This window comes from Pimephales promelas, chromosome 1 (assembly GCF_988280905.1).
Source record: "Pimephales promelas chromosome 1, fPimPro1.hap1.1, whole genome shotgun sequence".
NCBI lineage: Eukaryota > Metazoa > Chordata > Actinopteri > Cypriniformes > Leuciscidae > Pimephales > Pimephales promelas.
Window position 1 is genome coordinate 22,701,150 of NC_142769.1, and position 27,036 is coordinate 22,728,185.

Here is a 27,036-nt window from a genome sequence, read left to right on the forward strand (position 1 = left end):
GATCTTGTATTGACAATGCAAGAGTCGAGCACTTTGTAAAGTCTACTCCAGCACATCCCAACGACTTTCAATGAATTTAATGTCTGGACTCAAGGATGCTAATTCATGTGTGAAATTGATTCTCCATGTTCCCTCCCAACCATTCTTTACACAATTTGAACTGGCTAGTGAATAATCCACCGCGTTCAAGGGGATTATATGTGGACTAGCGCAGGGAACAGTGAAGGGTATGGGGGTGATTTCAGATACAGTCCTTACCATACTGTGGTCTGAATGGTCAGGAAAAAGGCATATCATCTTGAATACTATAAAGAGCCATGCAATAAAGAGTTAAAAAAAAAAAAAAAGACAATAAGCATAAAGCCAAAGTCCACACTTTAGGAACAAGAAAAAGTGTAGAGGACATGTGTTCTGCATTAAGTCTGGGGTTAACTATGGGTTAATGTAATTGCATTGATTTGAAGGGACTACAAATGCAACACAGCATTCTGTGTTAGCCACTGTGCAATTATTTAAGCACTGCAGACTTAATTATCTCTGCTTGCACCATAGTCTCCTCCTAATTACTAACAATTTGTGCCTTATGTAGTAATTATTTACCCTAGAAACATCTATCTCTAATTATAATTAAGGATGAGCATTTATTCTCTCCAAAAGCCTACTTTTTGCAGTTGTAACATAATGAGCTGCAGAAAAGTTGAGTTCTCTCTCATGCTCCTTGCTTTTGAGTCAGAGCGATGTATCTTATGATAATTTAATTTGCTTCTTGGCAATTTCCACCTGCAAAGTGAAGCAGTCTAGAGTGCAGATAGAAAAGTTGAGCAGAATGCAAGGTCATGAATATTTAAATTAGTTGTATCTAGTGGATGAGCAAGCTTGAATATTATATGTTTTATGGAGAAAAGTGTTCGCATGTCGTTGTAGGAAATACTCCACAATATGTAGAGTAGAGCAGGGGTTTTAACTGGGTCCAGGGAAAAATTGAAGAAGAAGAAAATAAATGTTTGGGCTGTAAAAGTTCATATGCTTAAAGGAAGGGTAGGCAATTTTCCAAGCACCTTGCAACAGCGAGTTAGCTTTGAAAGCATGAGATCCCACCCTCCCTTCAGAACGCCTTCTTCAGAACATTAAAGTGCACAGCAGACTTTGCAAAGCATCACGAGAGTTGGGGTTGAACTACCTCATGTCTCAAAGCACATAATATTACAATAATAGTGAACATAAACAAATTAACTTTTGGCCTATCACCTGACTGCTGCAGATTTGGCAGTGATAATGTTGCCATTGAAACACATGAGTCACGAACCGCTCCGAGTATAATGTCATAGGTTTACATTTCTTCCGAATTACAGTATATGCTTGAATAGGGTTCACAGAGCTATGAAAATATATACTGTACGTTGACAGGCAGGCATGGTCTTTGGTCAATTTGCACTTTGGAAACATGTTGTTTTTAATATAATAATGTGTTCAATTATTCTCACAAATTGGCCTTTGTACATTGCATGGAAATATATTTTGGAAAGAGGTTTTTGTTTATAGATTTCACATACTAAAGAACTGAATACCACATATCTTACAGTGTCTAAAAAAATACTGCACATCTACAGTAACTTTATGTTTTACTTTACTACATTTACTTCTGATCAGAATCTGCACTGGTGAGTCACATATTCACTGGGAAATATAAATGTCTTTTTTATTTATTTATTTATTTATTTATTGCAACATGATATTTTTTTATTGCTGTGTGGCTAAATGTTACAAAAATCTAATAACAGTATTGGCTAGTGTTCCTTCTGTCCTCTAATGCACGGCATCAGATAAGAAACAACAACAACAACATGAGTGCAGATTGCAGTTCTGAATGTCCGGAGCTGGTCTTGAGTGTTTCAGAGATGTCCTGAAGAGGGCATTGCAGCAGTGTCTCAAACTTCACATTATTGCTTGCTTGCAATGAAGAATTATCAAAACTAGTTTCAGCTTGCAAATTTACTTCAGTTACTCAATTTATTTATTTATTTAGTACAGGGACAGTGCATATTCATAAACATTTCTGTCAATATGCCAGAATTAGCCTAAAGGCTATTTTTCATCCGCAGTCCCTAGACAGTTGGTAAGAGTCACCCTAAAAAAAAGAAAAAAATTACATAGTTCATAGCACTAAAAAAAAATTTAAATACATTTAGTAAAAGATCTATTATGTTAGCATATATACTCTAAACACATCAAAACAACAATCGGACAAACATCACATAAAAAACATGACAACACATAGGGAAAAAAGTCAACAGTGTGCAACGAGAGCATGTGTAGAAATAGGCTAATGTTGGCAGATCTGATGATCAATAAGTCATTTTCTTAACTGAATTTTAAATGAACTATACGTGTTTATATTTCTGATAGTTATGGGGGTGAGGTTCCACTCAGCAGCAGCTTGAACAGAAAAAGCAGTATGACCAAATACACTTTTCCTAAAGGGAATGATACAATCTCCCCTAGCTGCACCTCATGGTCCTGCGGGAATCAGCTGTTCGAGTATTGACAAACTGTTGGAGGGGAGGGGAAGATAAACCATGAATAATTTTATAAATAAGACATAGATTTGAGTATTTAACCAAATTATAATAAATGAGCTTTATTTTGAAATAGAGTTTTTAGAAAAAATGGTCTGAAAATGTTTTAAATATAAAGAAAAAATATCAGATTTACCATTTACGATGTGATAGCGAACTATCGCACATATGTGTTCTTTTTATGTTTTTATTAGAATTCATATAAAAATCTGCCAAACTTCCCATACTTCTGAATAGGATGTCTACTTCATAAATCAATCTGATTTTTCTTGTCACTGGTCCACCAGTGGGTCCACAGCCATTATATATTTAAAACAGTAATATCCTATACTATCTTGACAAACTATATATCATTTGTAAGAAAAAATGAAGTGGACGTCTAAGATCTCAAAAATGAAGCATGTTACAGCATAGCAGTGGCAACAAGGAACACCTTGGGTTCACCGGCATCAGAATGATCCCCAAAATAATCTCAGCTCAAACATTTTATACTGTATTCCTTTCGTCTTCCCTCTCAGCATGAAGTACGAGAGTCAGCCCATTTCCCCAGTAACAGTCTCATTCACATCTTGATGATAATTCAGTCAGCCCAACTGATTAATTTAACTTACAATAGAGAGAACAGGACTGGCAGAACTCTCATGCTTAACAGGTGACATCATCATCGTCACAACTCCAAAGTGCAAAACACAATGTACTTCACTTCAATATAGACCATTTCACAAGATGTAAACAAGACTGGTCCAGAAGCACTTCCTGTTTCAGTTTGTAACCGTTTTCTTTATTTCACATGTAAAGAAAACATCTTAAAGATGTTTGTTTAACTTTTTGATTCATTTTTAAATGTTCTGTTGGTTGTATTTTATCCCAGCTTTTATGTAGTGTTAAAAAACTGAAACAGGAAGTGCTTCTGGACCAGTGTTGTTTACATCTTGTGAAATGGTCTATAGAATGGTCAAATATTAAGGGGATAACATTTATTTGAAGTCCCTGTAATAAAGATGGTTCTTGATTGTCTGCTGTCACTCCCATACTATAGGCGATAACCAATGCACCGTGACTGTGCATATTACTGAGATTGGAATGAATTGTCTCTATGATAAATAAGCTCTTTTAGTGATGGTTTACTGGTTTTCAAAATACATTACAGAGGAGACATCCTTTTTTTGCGGCAATACTACTACTACTCCTAAGGCGTGTTCAGAGCTTTATTTTGAAATAGAGTTTTCAGAAAAAATGGTCTGAAAATGTTTTAAATATAAAGAAAAAATATCAGATTTACCATTTACGATGTGGCAGCGAACTATCGCACATATGTGTTCTTTTTATGTTTTTATTAGAATTCATATCAAAATCTGCCAAACTTCCCATATTACTTCTGAATAGGATGTCTACTTCATAAATTGAATTAAGATTGTGGAAATAAATGGTTCAGATCACTCAGACCATGTATGGAAATGCAGGTGCCCTGATATGGGCAGTAATGGAGTCTGGTTGTCATGTAGTGATAAAGTTTGGTACTGCACCCTAACAAAATCTTACAGAAAGCTAATTTTTTAAGATATCAACCTAAAATTTGAAACACAACCTGATCAGATTTTTGGCTTTCATTTTCTTACAGGTTTAGAGTCTAACATGTTTTGAAAATATATATGTTATATAAAATATGAATAATTAAATTTGTACATTGTACATTACTTTCTTTCACTTTCTTAATTTATTTCACTTATTTTTTTAGTTTTTTTTTTCTAATTTATCATTAATGGCCCTTGATTGGGCAGTATAAAACATGCAGGGCCTACATTAGCCAACACTTAAATAATGTCAACAGCTGAAGAACATTAGCCAAATATTCTTCCTAATATCTCTCATTTGGTTAAGTGAGTGAATATGAAATCCAGAATGCAAAGGTCAATAATTCCATTCAAATATGATGAGAAAGGAGACATCCACGTGCCTCTAAATGGATTTTTATTTACATTAATGAACAAACAACCACAAATTATGCTAAAGGCCCGCCATCTGTGCTTAAGAGGCACATTACAATTCAGCAAGTGCTTAGATTCACTTCTATTAAAATTAAGTTTTATTTAGTTTCATGGTAATTAAATCAATTATGGCATACATTTAGAACTCAATTGTTTGTAGTATGATGTCATTGGCTATTAAATTCAATACAATATATTGTGTATAGGAGATTAAACCTCTAAAAGTTATGATGAATTTTTATTACGCAATATTTTAAAAACATTAAAGCTCTAATATAGCCCTTTCCCCCAAACTTATTTAAATTCTATTGGAAAAATAGCCAAACTAATCAAACTTCAACTCATTATTCACGGAGATGGACCTTTAGTTTACACATCTCTATCAGTTGGATTTTCTTTGAGCACTGAGCACTCTATTGCTCCCTTTAAAGCAAACTACAACTTTTTATAAAGACTATTTTCAACAACTGGACTTTAGAATGATCTGATTGCACAGAAGTGGAGTAGCTTATGTCATGTTTTACCGTGAACAGATTGTCCTATTTTCTGGGCCATTGGTAAATGACAAAAGATAATGTGGATTGATTTAACTGTCAGGTTATGGCTTTTACAGCTTAGACAATGACTTAATTGAAATTTGGGGAAGGGGATGCAATTAATTAATGAGAATTTCCAGTAAAAACCCTGTTGCAATGGGCTCTACAGGTCAACCTGCTATTCATTGTAGTAAGTGTCTGCCTATGCGTGACAGAGATGTTTAATGGTCAGCCTCATCTGCCTTTTCACTACATCTTCAGCTTCTGTGATAAAAATAAAGGCAGATGGTCACACCATTTGACCTCTGATTTAATCAGATCAGAGTGCCCTCTTATATGGCCTCAGACTGCAGAGATTTACTGCAGTAACAATCACACACAAAAAAAAAAAAAAAAAAAAAAAAACATGAATTCATATTAATGGACATGCTGTTTTGGAAGAGCTAAAGAAAATAACCCAATATTCTGCATATAGCTCTTGTTTGTACAGAGAAAGAGAGACTGATATTTTGTTTACATGTCACACTCTCAACAAGAAAGTTAAAAGGGAAAGGACAGCGAAAGGGAGGGTGAGAGGATGAGATGACAAGACACAACCTGGCCAGATGTTCTATGTGACTTCAAAGTATTTAAGAAGCTCTGAAGAAAGTTACCTGGGAATATACGGTTTTGAAACATGGCCAAAATCTCAGCGGCACCAGATTCTCAAAGAGAAGCTGAGGCCCTTGACTGAAGTCAAAGCATACCTGTTTTTTTTTTCCTCCTTCAGTATTTGAAGTGATTTCAAAAGTATGGCAATTAACAGAGAATGCAAAAAGACATATGAATTAGCTGTAGTCTCATCCCAAGACGTCATATAACTGACGTCTTGGGACGTGTTTTGACCATATACGTCAACATCCGCCTTTTTAGGGTACCCTTAAACGTCGGTTAGATGACGTTATCGGATCCTAACCCTACCCCAGACCTAAACCTACACCTAAACCTACCCCGTCACCTAACCGACGTTAAAGGTAAAGCGTCAGTTGTATGACGGCCCGGGATCGACGTTTAAGGGTAGGCCTACCCTAAAAAGGCGGATGTTGACGTATGGTTAAAAAAGACGTCCCAAGACATCAGTTATATGACTTCTGGGGATGAGACTGTGTTAAATAATAATAATAAAAATAACAGCAACAAAAACCCTTATTAAATAAAACCAAATTTTGATTGAAAGAAACTGCTTGCCATTCAAAACCTCTAGCTGACATCAGGAGGTGAGATAGGTATATGATATTTTCAAATTTATGTGATTTTCTAGCAGTAAACATTAAAGGAGAACTCCGGCGAACAATGAACCTTTGGTCTAATAAAACATCGGTACATAGTCAACCGTTCTCTGAGATTTGTTTTCATGATAATCGAATGTAAAGAGTTTTATCTCTAAAAACTGTTTAGCGTATAATGCTAGTAGGGGCATTGACTAAGTAAAAAGAAATCGCTAGTTTATACCACTAACAAGGCTCAAAATAGCCTTGTTAGTGGTATAAACTAGCGATTTCTTTTTACTTACTCAATGCCCCCATTACTTGCATTATACGCTAAACAGTTTTTAGAGATAAAACTCTTTACATTCGATTATCATGAAAACAAATCTCAGAGAACGGTTGACTATGTACCGATGTTTTATTAGACCAAAGGTTCATTGTTCGCCGGAGTTCTCCTTTAAACAGACAATTCAATGAACACAGAGAAACCGTAATGAGGTTATTTACTACCCACTGTAGTCACATGCATTTACAATGTGGAAATAAATGTACAATAGGCTAAATTATATATGAACAATGTGGAGTCTGTTTTCTTACAATTGTTTATACTAATTCAAACGATTATCTCAACCTTTTTTATTGTTGTATTATTTTAATTGCTAAATACAGTCTAGTAGGTCAAGACCTCTAACTGAGCTCTGAACCAAAGGTGGAGGATGGGACTTGTGACCTGTATGCGAGGTCAATTGTCTTCCAGCTAATAGTATCGAACATCTGATGTCTCACAACATATGATTCGTCATGCCAGTTTTCGTCAACATTCTAAATTTTATGTCTATAGTCAACAATTAATATTAAAATAATTCTATTAACCATTTTATGTCTCTGATTTTTTTAACATAGTTGTAGCTACATTCCATTCATCAAAAAAAAAAAAAAAAACAAACAAACAAACAAAACAAAAAAAAAACAAAAACAAAAAAAAACAAAAAACAAGGGGGTTTCAACTGATAATGTCTCATTATTGGGACATTATTCAAACACAGCATCCGTCCGCTCTCTTCATCATCTGTGATAAGAAATGTGTGTTATGCGCGCACACACGCAGCAGGCGCAGGCTGAGCATCACGGGCGCGCGCGCTGCTGTGAGATTATCCGAGCGCTCGGCAGCAGAGAGAGAGAAAGAGGGGGACGCGGAGGAGAGCAGCAGCAACACCGATCCTCAAGCAGCGTCTGGAGCAAGAGCTGGGCGGGGAAATAACTGCGGTACTGAAGAAATACTTCATTGCCGAACAGCAGCAATTTGTCGGCATCGCAACTTCGTCCGTGTAAAGCAAAATGTCATCTACGGGAAAAGACAACAGCTCCCAACATGCGAATTACGTGGGACCGTATCGCCTGGAAAAGACGCTTGGCAAAGGACAGACAGGTTTGTCCTTTTGTGTGCTTGAGATCTGGGATGATGACACGCGCTGCTCAAAACGTTCGCGCGATGACTAAATATGATGCGCCTGTGTGTTTGTTTGACATGTCATTGTGTAGCCTATAGAGGTTTTCCACAGATTAAGGACCTTTGCCTACTTTTCTGACCAGCTGGTGTGATCTTATTAGTTGCAAAATGTTGTGTGTGTGGGTGGAACAAGTTGGAAAATGCTCGCATTATCTTCCAAGAAAAGGAACTTGGTCTTCGCAAATGACAGTCTGGCTTTGCGCGTCTCGCTTTGCTTCTAATGCCGTTAATCCCGATTTGTCAGGCAACGGGATGTGGTTGCACTTGCAAGTCCCACTGCCGAATCCATTCGCCTCGTACAAGAGCTAGCATTGAATGTTTGACACTAGGGTACAGGTGGCCCTCATATGCTGCTGCTGATGGGACAGTTTTGGTGCATCCGTAGTGCACCATGTGTTCAACCTAATTTCCTCTGCAGTGCTGAAATAGTGCTGTAGTTTGACATGGGCTATAAGGGAATCTGGTCTTGCTTTAGTTCTGCTACAGGCCACTGAAAGCCTGCTTGCTGATTTGAGCTGTTGTGCTAATCAATAATCATATAGCCTAGGTTTAAATGACCACGCATTGAATGGCTGAAAAGTTATCATTATGTTCATGTCGGCTCATAGCTGAGAATGGCTGCATGACATGGGAGTGAGGAGGACAAATTATTGATCTGGCGGCATTTTTGTGTGTGCTCAATGTTCTGTGGCCAGTGGCTTCTTCTGGTGTGGCTTTGGTGGAGAACAGTTATTGAGTCGATATCCCTGGACAGACGTATCCAAGTCAGGGGCCTGCAGGTGTCATGCAACACATGAACTGCAACTGTTAAGAGTATCAGATTGACTGTATTTTGAGGAACATGGAGAACAGAGTTGATGATGGTGTTTATGTTTTCAATCATGTTTCCTGTTAAGAGATGAACAGTAATGCTGTAATCTAACATGGCATTTTGATGATTTGACAGCTTGATGTAGCACTTGGCTTTTATTATTATTAAAGATCTCTTGGAATCATAATTGCATTGTTGCGGCCTTAAGTCTATTAGCTTTGAAGCATGTTCACATTTTATGATAAATTTCACTTACAAGAAATGTACACATCTAAAATTTGCAGGTTCTTTCTGTGTCCAAATATACTATATGCAAAAATCAAAGCATTACACCCAATATAATGAGTATGATGTCTGAACATTATTTATGAAACAATAGGCATATTATACATGGGTGATGTGTATCCACTGAGATTTTAAAGTGTGCAGTTCGTGCTGACACTTTGCTATGTCTGAGGTAGTTGAGTTGTCAGATTTCAAAATTATGATAACTTTGAGGCATGTGGATCTTTTCAAGTACAATATAAGTGAGTGATAATAGATACAGGGAAGTTGTTACTTGTGGTTAAATTGTACATAACACCCAACAAGTAAAATATTTTTGTGGTTGCTGTAAGTCGAATAAAACACAGGTCCAAGCCAAGGACAGTGCCAACATGGTGGGTGTAGTATAAAATATCTAGGAATGTATTCATATAAAGGCATAGTTAAACAACACACGTCATCAACTGTTGAGGGCTACGTTCTTCATATACTCTAGTCTTGACTGATATTTGGATGCAACTGGGAAAATGGGAAAAACATTGATGACTCATCTTGCACTTGTGGACGTGTCAAATTTTTTGTCTCTTTGAGAATCTAAATGATCACCTATGTCTGCCTAGCAACAGCAATTAACAGATCGTAGTCCAAAGCTGTTATATGAACTAAAAGCTAATTGCTATTCAAAAATAAACAGACAAACCATTTAAATAGGAAAATGTTGTCACTGGAAAATAAACTGCACTCATCAAACCATTTAATGGTGTATTAAAGGGACAGTTCACACAAAAAAGGAAAATCCTGTCATTTACTCAGCCCCATGTCATTCATATCTCTATACTTTTCTTTCTCATGCTGAACATCACATTTTCAGAAATGTGTCTGTACACTTTCTCATGTAGTCAATGGTCATCAAAACAGTTGGGTTACCAAGTTCATCAAAATATATTTTGTGTTCTGCAAAGGAAGAAAAGCCATAGAGATGTGGAACGAGACGATGAGAGTGAGTAAATTAGGACTAATTTTTGAGTGAACAATCCATTTAATACCCCATTAAATGGCTTGATAAGTGCAGTTTATTTCCTGTGGCAACATTTCCCATTAAAACAGAAAGTTAGGGCAGGCCAATTTATTTATTTTTTGTTTGTTTTTTTGGGTGAACTATCTCTTTAACAAGGCATCAGCAGAATTATAGTCACATTTCTCATTTAACCAAACAATAGTTGCAAAATGCAACCAGTGCTAGCAACATGTCTATAAGGAGTAATTACTGTAAATACATGTATTGCTTGTTGTTTAATATAGAGAGATGCCTCACACTGTTCATTTAAGAATAGGACGTTTTGTCGGCAATTAAACTATTGGCTCCGTTTCTTAAAATAAATCCTTGTTTAGCCTGTGGTTAGAGAAGAGCGGAGGGTATTCCTGCTTGTTCTGCTGCCGTTGGCATGGCTGCTGAGAGAATGCTGCACAATGAACGCCGCTTCTCAGTGCTGCCGCTGCAGAGGAGAGCCCATATGTCATGAGAGAGGCTCACACATAGAAAGAGGAGTTTGGGGGAGGGGTAGGGATAGATGGGAAGGGGGTGGGTTTGGGGATGAGGGAGAGAGAGAGAGAGTTCTCAGAGCTAAAGCAGGACCCCCATGGGAAACAGTAAAAAGGACGCTCTAGTTTAATTTACCCCCCTCCTTCACCTCCCCAAATCAAAACGGATGTACGTGCCTGTATTTTTGCCTTCTCTGTTTCTTTGTGATGCTTCAGCCATCACACATAGCGTCCTCACTGCTCCAGTCAGTTGAAAGTAGGCAGAGGAAGATTTAAGGAGATCACCGGCTAAGACGGATTGGAACCCGGTAGTGGTTACCAAAAAAACAAAAACAAAACAATAATGTGACAATACCTACTAGGGTTGTTCATGTCACGATTTGGTTTGATTACTGATCTCACAGTACAATACTTTCTTGATACTTTAAACTAAGAGTTAAAATGGTAGTTTTTTATTATTATTTCTATGAGATGATAAACAAAATTACTGTTCATTGCTACCTTTGATATTACAGCCCGTTCTCATCCCAAGGTGTCATCTAACTGATGCTTTTGACCATGCGTCATCTAACTGACGCTTTAGGCACCCTTTAGCGTCAGTTAGATGATGCTTTCCCCCCAGACCTAAACCTACCCGCGTCATCTAACTGACGCTAAAGGTAAAGCGTCAGTTAGATGACGCCCTAGGATAGCGTCATCTAACTGATGGTAAAGGGTGCCTAAAGCGTCGGATGTTGAAAATTGTCAGTTAGATGACGCCTTGGGATGAGAATGCATTGGATATTACATTTGGAATGCACTTGGCTTCGACTTGGTCCTTTCTCTCCCATGCCAAGGGCAATGGTGACACCAGAATAGAAATATTCATGATTCTGCTTAGCTAAAAATACAGAATTATGTTAGCGACGCGCATGCTTGCTCTCTGTCCCTGACTACGTACATTTAAAATGTTTGAAATATTGTATTTTACAAAATGATGCATTTTATTTCTAATGTATTAACATGGAACCTCAAATGTGTAACCTAATGGTTTTACCATATTTTGATACTAAATCCAATCTGTCTAAACATTCATTTTGGGTGAATTATAAATAGTACATTGTTGCTATCCACTATATTTTGCATCGCTATATATTGTGCCACAGTATATTTTTACTCTGCTTTGTGAGACTCAGGCAGTTGCAGTGTATTTTTTTCTGCTAATTCGTTCTGTTTGAATCCCCTCTACTCTACTTATTCCCTCCTCTTCTCCTTCCTTCACTCTGTCAGGGTGTCCCAAAGGAAGCCCGTTAATGAAGCGGCGAAGTACTTGAATCACGAACACTGTCACGGGCAGAAACAGTGCCCTCTTGCTGGGTCAGGGTTAGACGGCGTGTACGGGCAGGCTCCATGCAGAGCCCCAGGCTTCCACTGCTTTTCCAGCATGGACATGGAGATAATCAAGCTATATATACACACTACCTCAGGGCCAGTGAGTGTCTGTAACTGGTGCAAGGCGGATATGAAGTGCTGCGGGCCAAACCGCATAAAGTATGGTCATTTTGCTGCAGTGCACGAAGGGTTGATTTCAATCCAAGGTAGTGCTTTCGTGTAAGGGATGCCATTGCTTCTCTTTGCCAGAATGTATTTTAGAAAGACAGTATTAGCACTAGGCCTATTCAATGACACTTTTACCCTTAAATGGTTGAATGTTTTGCCAATCACGGCTGGGTAGTGAATGACATCCCGTGTCGAAAAAGACCCCAAGTTATGTGTTTATGAGTTAAGGTGAAGTCAGTGCCCATAACAGCACCTTTTGCTTCAATTTAAGCCTTGGTCATATATAATGGGATTTAGAATTGGCATATTGTTTTGAAATATTTAAATCAATAATCTGTTATCATTTACTCACCCTTATGTCATTTCAAACTTGCATGATCTTCTTTATTATTCAGAACAAAATAGAAGATGATATTGATGAATGTTTATTCAATGATCATTCAGTGGGCTCCAAAACACCATTGGTCCCCACTGACTTCAATGTAAAAAAACAAAACAATACTGAGAATTTTTTTCAAAATATCTTTTTTTTTTAGACATATGTACAGGTGTGGAACAATGAGAAGGTGCGTAATAATTTTTGGTAATATCACTTTACATATAATGGCTTGTAATATAAAAAATGGAACCGTATTATCCAGTTAGTTTCCTTGATAGTAGGTAAGATAATATAGTTAGGCGGGAGGGAGATCAAATCACTCTTCATCACTACAAAGAATGTTTTGTTTTTAGCCTGAAAGCCTGTTTAAAATGTCAGCTGTTGACTGTCTTGCTGGGCTGACTTAGTGAACAATTTGTCTGTGTGTTTCTGTCTGAGGGGGTTGCAGTCTCCCAGACATATTCCAGCCTTCAGTTGGCTCTCGTTTACTAAGTTCCAGATAGCAGTGGTTGGTTGTCATGGCTGCGCCCCCTTCCCACAAGCCTTTTCTTACAATGGCCATGCTTTCCATCTTTCCAGAGATCAGAGGCAGACAGCAACAGTCCTCGAAGCCCTTCTTTCCCACCCTTGATTTATGTAGATTACATTCAGTCTCTGCTATTAACACTGTAAGAATCTATAGAGGAATACGAAGCCTTTACGTCATACGCAAGAAATTAATCCTACAGAAAACTGTTGAAGGAATGTACGCTGGAATGATTGGTAGAGCAGAGCTGATTCCACTGATGGGCTCTTATACATGAGATTAGAGTATTTCTCATTTAAGGCTGGAATGAACTGCCAACATTCTGTTCCTTGTTGACTAGCAATTATCTAAATATATTTATATTTAGTTGTGGTTTATTGCTCATTCTTGTCACTCATCATTAACTTTCCTTGCAATGAATCCTCTCTCTTGAGCCTAAGGAACATTTTAAAGAGATCCATGCTTTCCGTGCCGGTGTTTTGTGCCAAACATTTTTTTCATTGTGTGAAGCGTCAAAATCAGTGCACTAAAAGTGTTGATGTTGATTATTATATTTTATACTATGGGCTGTTGAATGCTTAAATCTGATGTGTTGACTAATGTTCTAAGGTGTGCAATTATTTTCAGGGAAACGTATGGGTAAAGTAGTTCCAGGAACCGCATGTTGCATATGTTCCGTATCACTTCGCCAAATGATTTCAGTTATTTCAAAGGTCTTTACAGCCCACAGAACTAACTCACAACGATACCGACCAAGCACATAAATATAGTTAACAATAGGATAAAAATAACATATGGAATGTTGTATGGGAAGCACATTCAAAGCAAAAAGTCACACAATTTTAACAAATACCTCATAGGTTAACAAGTATTTACGGGGTTTAAGTTAAGGGTTTACAGGGTTTAAGTTAACCCTTTACCTGTCACCCCCTTTTTGATAATTGACATTGAAATGCACTATACAAACGTATGCACTATACAATGCTTTGGAATATAGACCTAAGAATATAGGTCTTGTTTTAAAGAAAGCAATCAGCAGATTATTACTGAAGTGAAAGCACTTCAAAAAATTGAAGTATGAAAAAGTTATGGATGTTATAATTTACAGTAAATCAAATATATTTTATTAATATATAATTTTTTAATATAAAATAAATATTTTACAAAATATTTTTTACTATTAAATTACTATAAAATTAAAGCTATATCTAACCAAGTTGTGTTCCAAATTTAAAGTTGATATCACAAAAATTGAAGTTTCCATGAGATTTTGTTTAGGCGTTATACCAAAAATAGCCTTTGAATTCCATTGAATTTAATTGTATGCATTCTGCTATAACAAATTAATAAATTTGCATCCAAATATAACTTCTTTCTCTAAATATGGAACATTGAGACTCAGACCTTTCTGACAATATGTGTTTTGTCAAGATTAGAAAAGGTTTTGATAATGAATTATGAAAGATGATGCCCAAAAGGGGAGGGGCCTAATACAAAATACCGTTTCTATGGTAACGCAACGTTCAATTTCAAAACGGTTTTCACTGGATGAATTCATACAAAAATTATACATATATAATACAAAAATTATATATATGACTTTTTACTTTTTCTTACCTTACTTTTTAAAATACCATTTTATCTTTTTTTATTGACAAATACTAATTATGTTTTATTATGAACTTTTAGCACTAAAAACCAAAGTTTCAAATATTAAAATTGTGTGCGTCGACTTTTTGTGACAAAGGTCAGAAACTCCTGTAATGACGTTGATTTTTTTGAGGCGCACTCTTGTCATAAATTCATATTACTGTTCATTCATAATTTGTAAGAAAAAAAAAACAGCGCTAAAATACCTATTTAGGAGTCTTAGACCTTTCCAACGATATAGTTTGTCATGACTAGATTAGGATTTAATAGTAATATAGTGAAGTAAATTTAGCTTGCCCATATACGATTAAGGGATTAAAAACATAACAAAATTGCACGAAAAGCACTATTTGATTCTTCCTGTGTTGATGTATTTCCTTTTAAATTTCATAGTTGATAATCTGTGGCAGGTGGTATAAGAGGGAGGGGTATTCACATTCAAGACAGCATTTGATTGGGCTAAAAAATCTATGTGTTGCAGGATGAGTCATCAGAGTTTTGGTCTATTTACCAGAATAGAAAGACTAATATTTAATTGTGCGCGGTATAATTGTGCACATGTGTTAAAGAGAAGTTTGTCAATGTTTAGGAGTACACAAGCTGAAGACATCAAAGTCAACATAAATGTAATACCATTTTGATTGAATGGGATTAATAACTATTTATAGTACCTGGTCTCCAAATGTCTCATAACTAGTCTCCCTTCTATTTTGGTGGTGATTTGTTCAGACAGAAGTGTCATTTGTGCTGCACATATTATCTGTGGTGTGGTGCTATACATTGCATTGTGTAGTTTTGGTTGTCCCCTCCCCCTTTCCCATTGCAGAAAATTGCTCCCTAGTGTCTGATGCAGCTGTGAAGCCTTTTATCAGAGAAGCACAGGAGAGACCCTTAACTCCTGGTGTTGTCCCTACCATGTTCCTCTCGCTATCGCCATCACACCATCCCTTTCAGCACCGTCTTTTAGTTCTTTCCATAAATGCTATGCGTGGTACTGGTATCTGCTCTTTACACAACATTTAGAGGTTTTAGCTGGAGGGTATTGGCAATTCCAAGGTTGGAGTCACTGGACTGACTTGAACAGTGCTGATGTGACTTGATGTGCGACTTGCCATGTGAAGAACCATCTAATCAGAAATGAACAGCCAAGAGCAATAATTACAGAAATAGCAATCTTTTTGTACACTGTTGTTTTTATAAGAAGTATCTTGAAATGCTACAAGTACATCTGCAGTGACACAGGAGTCCAAACAGTGGGCAACTGCTCAACAGATGGACTAATTCTGGGTTTGGTAAGGATAGACATTTAGCCTGTAGCCTGTGTAAAGTGCTTTGGTGCCTATCCGCAAGTTCAAGCCAAAACAGAGACTGCAAGCACAAATTACACTGAGAGTAGGCTACACGAACAGTGAGAGAGAGGAAGCGAGAATGGGTGAAATGATACAGAAATCAATGTGGAGGGAGAGAGTTTGAGTGGAATAGATGGTAGAGAACTTGAAAGTCGGAGAGAGATAAACACATTATGTGCTTGGTGTTTAAGAGAAAAATTAACCCTAAAAATGGCAAATCTATCATCATTTACTATCCCGGGTAACCTTTTCTTGAATTTAGAAAGTTTAAAGTGTTAGTCCAACAATTTAAATTGTCATTATTTACTTAATGATTTCCGTCCCTGTTTCTAAAATGCCATAAAGAGATCATAAAAGTATAATCCATGCAAATCAAGTTTAATCCAAGCCTCACTCACTTTGTAGGATGAACATATTTAATTTAGGCTTTTATTTCTAAACTTTAATCAATGCACATACAATTTGGATGAACAAACCTCATTTGTTTTTGTGGGTCAAACAAGTACATTTGATCTTCCATTTACCACAATTAAAGCACACTATGAATGTGTGTCGATTGCTGTTGATGACAGAATTTTTTACTATCCCTTTAAATATAAAAGCAAAAGCACAAGTATCATAAAAGTGGTCAATGTGTGTGCTGAACACCAAGCCATATAATAGCTTTATATGATGAACAGATCTTCCAGTCCAGTGAGCTGTTAACAGTTGCGACTGGATCATTGAGTCAGTGAGTTAAACACCAGAACCAGTGTGTGAATTTGTGAACATTTTGTTGAACTGGTTCTCTCTGATTCATTAAAAAGATCCAACTCTTAAGAATGATTTCTTTATAAAACATACAATTCTACTTTTTGTGAATAATGATTTCGAACAAAATCTCGCTTTGATTTCCATCTGTGTCTCACATAAACCATTGTAGAGAACCTGGAAATAATGCACAAGTCATATGAACCCTTTTTATACGGTCCCAGTCTTCATTGATACAGTATAAGCATATAAAGAGTGTCCAGGATATTCTTCAGAAGTTTACCTTTCATATTTTACAGAAGAAAGAAAGTGAATCAAGTTTGCAAAGACGTAAGGGTGAGTAAACAATGACAGAATTCATTTTTAGGTGAACTAAAAAACAAACAAACAATTGACTGATTTGTTTTACTGCAAAAAGATAGTCAAGCATGAACATGTCAGTCTCACATAGTTACAGATGACTGAAGGCTAAACAGGCAATTTAAGCACAGAGCACACTGAAAATAGAAATTATAAGACAGCGTTACAATAAAAACTTATTCATGTATAATATTCTTTGGGTGTTTGTGCCATTGTGCCAGTACTGTATGAATGAAATGAGGTGTCATGTTGTCTTGCACGCATGATTGATTGGTAAAGAACCCAGAAGGGCTGAATATCCTGTCCAGATGGTGGGGTTTGATCAAGCCGTGTCATTAGTCAGGTGGTTGCTGATGCTTGGTGGCCCCTTTATTCGGAACTGAAAGGCATTATCTTTCTTTAACTTGAAGAGTAAATTAGAGGAAAGAATTTACAGGTGAAAATGAACAGGGTTTGAGGGAATGAGTGTATCTACACCCAGCTTAGAGACTAGCTATTTGCAAATCACTTGAGTACAATTTCACAGAGTATTAACAGTGTGGCAGTACTACTCATTTCCAACCAATCGCTGCCTGTGCAGCCCAACCCCAGCAATAGAATAATAGCTACACATCTTTTCCCCCCCGTCTAAGGCAAGTTGAGGGTTTCTATGGAAACCGGGGGAGGCTGTGTGCAATTTTATACATGTGTTTTCTGGACGGCTGTGCCGCATGGTTCCTCGGCCTTGCCTTGAGGGTCCAACTATTGATTGCAGCTTCTCTGAGTTATTAGAATGTGAATGAGGATCTCCCCCATCTCTTAATGTGTGCTGAATAATGCCTTTCAAGGCCGAATTTGAGCTTGGACCTTGTCTGATATCATCTGTTAGCTCATAATTTCACACCTAATGACGGGATCTGGTGTTCCAATGGGAGTTTTTGAATTCCCAAAGGTTCCTGTAGAATTGAACACAGTTTTATGGTCTGTACTTCAGTCTACAATGGCTGGAAGACCTGAAAGTCTTGCCTTTAAAGTGTTCAGAAACATTACCGTGGGACTGTGATAATTTTGCATGTTTATTTTGATGTTATAAAAGGAAAGCAGTCCAATTTGTAGATGGTGGGTCGACGAGGCTTTAAAGGGATAGTTTACCCTAAAATCATTTACTCACACTCGTGTCATTTCAAACCAGTATGCCTTTTTTTCATTTTGAAAAAAATATTTTTTATCCATTAAGTAAGTGGGCTCTAATTGTTTGTACCGCAACATTCTTCCAAGTATCTCCTTTTGTGATTTTGGAACTTTGGAACAATTCTGGAATTTTCATTTTTGGGCGAATTATCTGTTTAACAGTAAACTACACCTAACCCTAACCCTAACTGTTATGAGTACTGAGTTCAAGACAACTGCAGCACTGGCCAGTCAGTGCAACATAAACCCAAAACAACTGAGTGTGCCTTTAAATAGACTACACCTTAAAAATGATCAGATTATTGCTATTTAGGTGGTTTTAGAATTGCCTAAATAAATGGAGAAAGTGTTTTCAGAAATTAAATTTAGAAATCAGTGGGAAATCAGAACAAAGGCAGCTTATTTTGACACCAACACAATACAAGGAGAGAGGGACAGAGAGAAAGAAGTGTTATTTATATCATAAGCGTTCCTCTCCCACTTTTCTTTGAATGTTTCTCTGAGCAAATGCAGGTTACGGACGTTATTTTTCAGTGCTTTCATTAGTTTGCCTGTAGCACTTCCTCATTAATTCTCTGCCTGTCAATGTAACGTTAGTATGTGTTAATATAGTTGTAATGAAATATTCAGCCGTTTCTCCATGAGGAATGCATGAGGTTTGTTGCTCTACAGGGATCCATCCAACATAGAGTTCACTCACCACCATAGCCATTTTCTACCATTATTACTAATTTGAACGGGGCTAGTAAATGGGTTTATAGGCATGCTTTGCACATGATCAGTGCTGAGGTATGTTGATATGATGAAGAAAATAGTAAAGGACTGCAAGAGAAGCAGCCAGTATGGTTTCTTCTGAACATTGCAGTCAAACTCAATTAATGGCAAGCTTTGTTTGCCTCCAGAGCCAATCATGAGCGGGATCACAAAGCTTGTAGATGCACACAACAAAGAACGTTTCATACTGTTGCAATTCTGTCTGTGCAATTTCATGCTACAAACACCATGTAGTAAATACTTACTTTTTTTTTTTAGTAATATTCTATCTTACCAGTATGTGAAATTATATATGGAAATATTGAAACAAACTGCTCATAACAGATTGTTACAGGAATCAGACTATATTTGGCGCATTGTATGTTTCTTATATGTTATGTGCATTTTGCCACTATTGAAATTAATCAGACTCTACAATACGTGTGTTATGTGTTACACACTGTAAATGTAACATGTCACCAGACTTTCTTTATTTGAGTAATGAAAGTTAATGACCTGCACAAATGTGTGCAATTGACAAGAAATTATTTATCCGTTTCCATTTCAAGTAGCCCTGCTCCTGTAGTGACTTTCCCCATGCCTGAATGGGCTTTGTGTTGTAAATGTCGTCATGTGACCAGCTCCTCATATCCATATGACACGGACAGAGCCAATGAGAGGTCTCTCTAACTAGATAACTGTGTCAACATGAATTATTGTTATTGATATTGCCTGGCACATCAGACCAGGCAGGGCATACGGTTCAGAGACTTTTTTTTTGTCTCATTTACCCTTATTAGAAACTGAAATAATCCATCCCTGGCGTAATTGGAAATCCACCCACGTGTTAAATACACATACACAAGCATTAAGGAACTTGGTCATTCTGCGTCTGCTCAAAACATGTTAAAAACATAACTACAAGAGATAGCGGCTCACCGCCTCGGGCGACATTGAGGTTGTGATCTCTCCGCAAAGTCAAGACCCTTCACACCCCGCAGAACGCACACAGATGGCCCCGCGACTGCTCGTGCGTGTCTGCGTATGCGCTCGTGTTCCTCCGCAGCTTTTAGCCTTTGCGCAGGCTTCTGATCAAGTGGCATAATCAGATTAGGGAGGTGGGGAGAGGGTGAACAGACATTATTTTCACTTTGACTGCAATGATGACAGGTACTGCCAGGGGCACATTGAGAGAGAGAGAGAGAGACAGTTTGGTTGCCAGCTAATTCCTGTCTGTGTGTACAGTGTGTGTGTACTGGGCTCCTTCTAATTTAGCTGTGCTCTGGACTGAGGAGACTCAAGGAGTGAGGCTGCGTTACTGCATTACAGCACAGCAACTGTTGCCAGACGTGTCTCTGTGGAGATGGTGCGGCACACATGCTGAGCACATCTGGCTTGGGCGAGTGCTGCCTGGTTCAGCATGGCAACAGCATCACACAGCCCTGCAGACCGTCACAAGGAGGGGTCAGGGCCTGCTCTCTGCTCAGATTTTAGCTCTCACACTGAATGCAGATCTGGTACCTCTTCGTTTGAGCTGGAAGTCAAGCAGTGATTGATAAATGGATCTCTTTTAGTCTTTACAGGGCTATTTTATTGTTAAACGTTTGACAAATTGACTTATTAAACCCTGAATTGTTTATTAATAACCTATAAAATTGATGTGACACATTGGTGCGTAGTGTTTCTTATCGTATGTTGTGAGTGCTGCTGATGTATAGTTTCATAAGGGTGTGTATCTCTGGCCTGGGTTTGAATGCAAGTGCATTATTGCTTTTTTTTTTGCATGGTTTTATACTACCCATATTGCACTTGTGCAGTCCAGTATTATTTTTCTCCTACATTAGCCACAGAGTGCTTTATGAAAGATATTATTTTCTGCTGGATGCTTTATGCTGAAGAAGAAAAATCCTTTATTTCAGTGCATTACATGTGGGCATCTTCCTTTGCTTTCAGCCCTGTCACTATGGTTACAGCAATGTTTGACTGTACGTGTGTATGTGTGTGCATCTTTTGATTTTGTATGTTTAATATATTGGAAATGTCATTGAATAGCAGTGTTAAAATAGCATGTAAAGCAGAGCAAATAAAATGTGCAGTTCTTAATAGTGACTGGTTGGTTTAGCCTGTGATATATTCAAATGAAATTAATCAAAAGTGAAAGTAAAGACATTTATGTTCATCACAGAATCCTTAAAAAAAATATTATTAGTTAAATTGAAAGTTATTATTAGTTTCTATATAATTTATTGAGCATCAAAGCAGCACATTTGAATGATTTCTGTAGAATCATGTGACATTGAAGACTGGAGTAAGGATGCTAAAAACACTTTACTTTAGTAATAAAAAAATATAAATATAAAACGGTTATTTTCAAATTGTAATATTGCACAATATTGCTTGTTCTACTGTTTTTTTATTGGTGAGCATAAGAGGCTTCTTTCAATGTAAAACATCAAGTTATCAAAAACATGATAACATTTGAAATACATTCAAAGAAATGAACACACATACACAGATGAATTGTGGAATTCTGTGAATTGAAACATGAATACAAATTTGTGAGTTACTTATTGTTGAAATACAAAGAGTGAGCATATTCATTATTTCATCAAGAGAATGTCAGGAAAATAATGCACATTATCCAGAATATGCTGATTACATGGCATCCATACAGAAATATTCCAATAACTGTGAACCATGTAAACCAAAATATGGACCTTATTCTGAAGATGAAGTGCATTAAAACGTGGTCAGTGATTTAAATTGGTTGAGGTATTAGGCTTGTTTGGTGGGGTATAGCTGGCTGAAAGCAGGTCATGTTGCCCCACTGTGTCGCCGGCTGACCAGATGAGGGGGTTTGGGGATTATTCAGGCCCCCCACAGCTGCAGCCACAGCCCTGAGTGGAACAGATGGCCGTCTGCATGTTAAAGCAGTCACCCCCACCGCCACCATCACAGCACACATCCACAAATACACAACGTTTGACAGAAGCATCGTTGTGACATGTGCTATACACAACTATTATCTTAATTTTTCATGTTCCTTGATTTGATTGTACATCCCTGTGTTGAATTGATCTGCGGCCGGCGCTCAAAGACACTCGGCAGACTTTCTAAACTGGCCAGTGTCACTTTGCCTGTGGCTCAGTGCCAAACTGATTCAAGGGCGTCACTCTGTGCTGGATACAGTCAGAGTGCTGGATGAGGTGAGGGTCGTATTCGCCCCGCACAGACTTGATGTGTTGGCTATGAAGCACCCTGACCTTGGAGTGCAGTAGGCTTGTTTTGTGTGATCCGTCTGTGTAATATTCATCTTACCATGATAAAATGATGACCATTTATAAAAATATCAAACATTTCTTTCTTTCTTTCTTTCTTTCTTTCTTTCTTTCTTTCTTTCTTTCTTTCTTTCTTTCTTTCTTTCTTTCTTTCTTTCTTTCTTTCTTTCTTTCTTTCTTTCTTTCTTTCTTTCTTTCTTTCTTTCTTTCTTTCTTTCTTTCTTTCTTTCTTTCTTTCTTTCTTTCTTTCTTTCTTAGTATTCTCACCTTTACAGGCACGGTCACTATTCTTTTTTACATGTATAGGTAAATTTATGTACACATATGATAGGAGAGGGGGATAGTGTTGCAATATTTCAACACAGTCTCATGAAAGTGTGTATCTATTCCACGAATGTCATTTCTCGTGGCATTTTTACGCCAAAAATGTTTTTTTTTTTGTTTTTTTTGCGTGCAAATGTTACGCACTGAAAACCCCTTGGGTAGGTTTAGGGGGGAGGGGTGTGGGGGGTTTATACTCCATAAAATGCGTATCATATGCACACGAAAAACGTGTACCATATACAGGCAAAAACTATTTTTGGCGTATAAATGGCACGAGAAATGATATTCGTGCTATAGATATGAACATTCATGAGATCGGGCTCGATATTTTGTGTGGGGATATTATATGGATACACGTCTGCCAAGTATTTCAGCTTGTGATTGCAAGTATGTGCATAATAAGCTCTGTGCTTATGAAAATAATAATAATTTTAGATATTGCTTTCATTTTACAAACAGCGCATCTCTCTCTTAAAACAGCCTCATCCTTAACAGCCTAAATCATCCTTAACTGGGAGCTCACCCGTCTTACGTTTATGTGTGTAGACGATTTTGCAATAAAAATAATTCCACAGCACCATATATAGTATCCAAGTAAAACACTGCTAATGGCAAATTTATGTATTTTCCTTTAACAGCAATATAAATATGATTCAGCACATAATTACTACTAAACAACTGAATACTGTCACCTTTGACTAAAAAAAAATGCAATATATCACAATATATTATCGCAGGATGTTGATAATCGCTATACTATTGTATTGTGGCTTAGGTATTGTGATAATATCGTATTGTGGAGCCTCTGGCAATTCTCACTCCTAATATATAACTACCTCCACAAACATGCCCTATTTTTCTCTGATTATCATATATATATATATATATATATATATATATATATATAATTTAATAAAATAGCATTCATAGTCATAACAATAATTTTGTTGTTCAAATAGACCATTATAGAAATGACAATGAGGCCGCATTAATTGAATTAGAAAAATAGGGTGAATGACATTATTGCATAATTTAGCTGATCGTGTGTAGCAAATCAAGTACATAACATATTGAATGTTCTGTAGTGATGAGAACATAATGAAATATTATTCACTACACCCCTTTGCCAACTTGCATGAATATGCTATGCATATTTCAGAAATGGCCTGTGGTGTTGAAACTGAACTGGCGGTATGAATCTGACCTCTCTCGATGAGCAAGCATCACATCACCAGTGCTTGATGGATGATTGGCCATATTTCCAGAATATTCAAAGACTAATGAGGTAACAATCACAGATTACGTCATTTTTTTTTTTGGATGACATCCCAGATTTCTGAAGACTCCTGTAAAAACCACCCCCACCCCCCAGCTCTCCATCTCCCTCTTTGTCTGTTGCACGTTCTCCCTCCATCTTTCTCCCAGCGCTTCCTTTGTGTTTGGCTGGAGAGCATGCCTGCTGGAGGGGCTCTATGACTCATAGAAGAGCAGGACTGTATTTTTAGCAATGATTCACCCCTTGCCATGGTGCTTCCTGTGAGGAATATGAAAACCCATGAAGCACATTTCTAGTAGCTCCATTATCAAGCATCATTTAACAGGTACAAGTCGCACATTTACAGAACGTGGAGGGGGAGTATGGGAATAAAAGTCAGGAGGCTTGAACCTGTGTGTCTTACATCTCGGACGGTTTTAGAAGCAACTTTTTGAATCTTTCCATCTATTTGTGTCACTGCAGTGATGAGGAACTGACAGAGGAAGCTGATGTTGTGACAGAAACGATTCTGCTTTTTGACCCTTTCGCTTATGACATGGTGTGGCTCGCGTTTTTCACTCTCTCTTACTCTCTCTACTTCCTTCTTTCATTGTTCGTTTAAACTTGGTCTTGGATTAAAGCCGATTAGCATAGGCTCTTATTGCGGCGTGCTGTGCCACCCTCCCCCATCTTTCTTTGTGCTGCCGTCTTGCACCTCCCAAAATAGTGTGAAAAAAATGCAGCGTAAGTAGATTTAGCAAAAATGGGGCAAATTTTATGCATGGATATGCAACAATCAACACAATCTGGACAATGATGAAGCTGCTGTTTTTAGTCATTAGGCGTTTTTACCACCTGCTGTAGGACCAGTTAGGCCCTCCTCTGACTATCAGACCCTGGAGCGAGAGTGGCCTCAATTTAAGCACATGGCGAGCCAGAAGTACCATTGATGTTTAATTCCCATTATGGCCAGTCAGTTGTAATTTGCTTATGGTGGATTCCCACAAAGCTGTTTTTATGAACATACTCTAAATACAAAGTAGAGTATGTTTGAATTGCTCTTTTTGTCAGAAGAGCTATAGACTTTTCACAAAGCATATTTAAACAATACGTCCTACAGAAACAGAAAAAACAGATGATTTCCTCCCCCTGTAAATTTGAAACACTGAATGTAATTAGACAATATGGTAACTAACTACTATATGTAAATAATAAAAAGCACTTTTAGTGGATGAAAAGGTTCACATAATTCTATTGAATGTGTACTTTTACTGTACAATTTCAAATTTAAAAAGGACATTAAAAACTGTACTTGTGTGTAATATAATACAGACTATTTTCCGGGAGATGGCACAACACCAAACAATAATATAAAAAAAAATGATCGTATACTATTCTATTACATTCATTTGTGTAAGCCGCCTAACACAGGTTCGTTCATTCAATAGTATTTGTGCCCTGAAACGAAAGTAAAAGTGTTGTAGTCCAATGTGACAACAAAGAATCGAGCGCCTCAACAAAGTCCAAACAAAAGTGGCAATATGTAATGGTAACACGTCTTGGCTGAGCACTTGTGATTGGATCACCGAAAATGCATCCAAATAGCAGGTGGAAATAGTCTATATAATTTGCAGGCATCAGGGTGCCACTATCAGTGTGCAAGAAATTAAATTCAAATTAAAGCTGCAGTCTGTCGTTTTTCCTCTTTGTCGCCATCTCTGTTCGAAATCTGCAACTGCAGTCATTTGCGGTATTATCAACTTTACGCGAGTTGTATTTCAACACCCTCGACACCACATTGTGTGGATAAACACAATGTTTGAGGAGAGTGTGCAGCTGTCAGTCACCGCGCTGGTGTGGATATTGTCATTCAGAATCACAGATTATTCTTATAGGAAGTATGACCAACATTATAATTTTCACCAGAAAATGTCATTGGAACTAGTAAGAAACATCCACCTTTGTTCTGATTCTGACAATCGCTTATAAGTTATCATATCACGCAAAACCGTGCAAATGATACTTTGTTCTCAAATTGTTAATGTTAACAACGTAAGCAAGCATTGCATGACTACATGTAATGTCCTTCCGATATATTTACTTGTTTGTCGCATGTGTCTGGTTGCAGTCTCTTTTTTTCTATAGCCAATCCGAAGTCCTAACGAAGTGTTTTTCATTTTACAGCAGGTGAATCTGTTGTCACTGGTGATTGTCGTTTGAACCTTTCTGGATCCGCCATCAAATTGCTAAATTTAATTATATCAAGTGCCGTGAGAAAAGGCTATAAATCTCCACCTCCAATATCCTCACACGCAATACTGTATATCCAACTTGCCAAGACTCTTTTTTATGTGTACAGATGTGACGTAATGACGCAAAGACATGCTTGAATTTCCCGCGGAAATCCACCAGTACCACTGGAATTAAAAACATTATTGCAAGCTTACCGCTTTGAATCGAGCTAAGGCAAGCAGAGAGTGTTGAACACTAGCTGGTTATGTATTTTCTCAAATATGTAGTTTGGATAATTTTAACCGTCCAAAAAAGTTACAGACTGCAGCTTTAAAGGCTGCATGGGAACATAAAGAGAGAACACTCATGTGATTGTTTTTAACACACTTCAGTACGCTTAAAATGTGCACTTTGTAATAATGTCAAATTAAAAGTTTTACTTTTAAAGTACAATGTAAATCATTATGTTTCAACAGTACATTCAGTTTGCAGTTTACTGATTCTTTAAAAATATATTATTTCTGTAATAAGTACACTTTTTAAAAGTATGCTGAAGTTTACTTATTTTTCCAGAAGGTGTGTTGGCAAAAAAGGGAATTGTAAATGTATGACCAAGAAGGAATACAGCCTTTTATTGTGCAGCAGAGCTGCTAATATGTTTAACTGCTAGCATTGGCCTTGAGGTTTTAGCAGTTAGGGTTGTGATTTTTCTTTCCTTTGAATGTAACACCAACCCGTCATTGCCTATATGAACTTTGCTTTAAATGTTTTGCTAATCCTTGTTAAATTAAGGTAGCGTGTTTAATCAGTACGTATACATGCTTAGTTATAATATTTTTGATAAAATGCGAAATCGAATATTTACAGTATTAAATACTCGTGTGCGTCTTAATATTATTAGCTATAGCTAACAAACTTGGCTGATTTCTCACTCATAGTAGATGTTAGGGTAAACAAGGGGAAGGCTCAAATCAAAACCATACTGTTTCGTTTTAAA

At 37.2% G+C, this 27,036-nt stretch overlaps 1 protein-coding gene across 6 annotated transcripts in view; it reads left to right on the forward strand.

The window, feature by feature from the left end:
* Positions 1 to 7,491: 7,491 nt before the first annotated feature.
* brsk2b (BR serine/threonine kinase 2b) overlaps positions 7,492 to 27,036 on the forward strand; it is a 167,713-nt gene continuing 148,168 nt past the window's right edge. For 2 of the 6 annotated variants that reach the window (XM_089129333.1, XM_089129338.1), the window contains exon 1: positions 7,492 to 7,776. In XM_089129333.1, coding sequence (XP_088985459.1) covers positions 7,686 to 7,776 — 91 coding nt within the window. In that variant the 5' untranslated portion in view covers positions 7,492 to 7,685. The remainder of the gene's footprint in view (positions 7,777 to 27,036) is intronic. The other 4 variants (XM_089129340.1, XM_089129339.1, XM_089129341.1 and 1 more) reach the window with 3 other exon arrangements.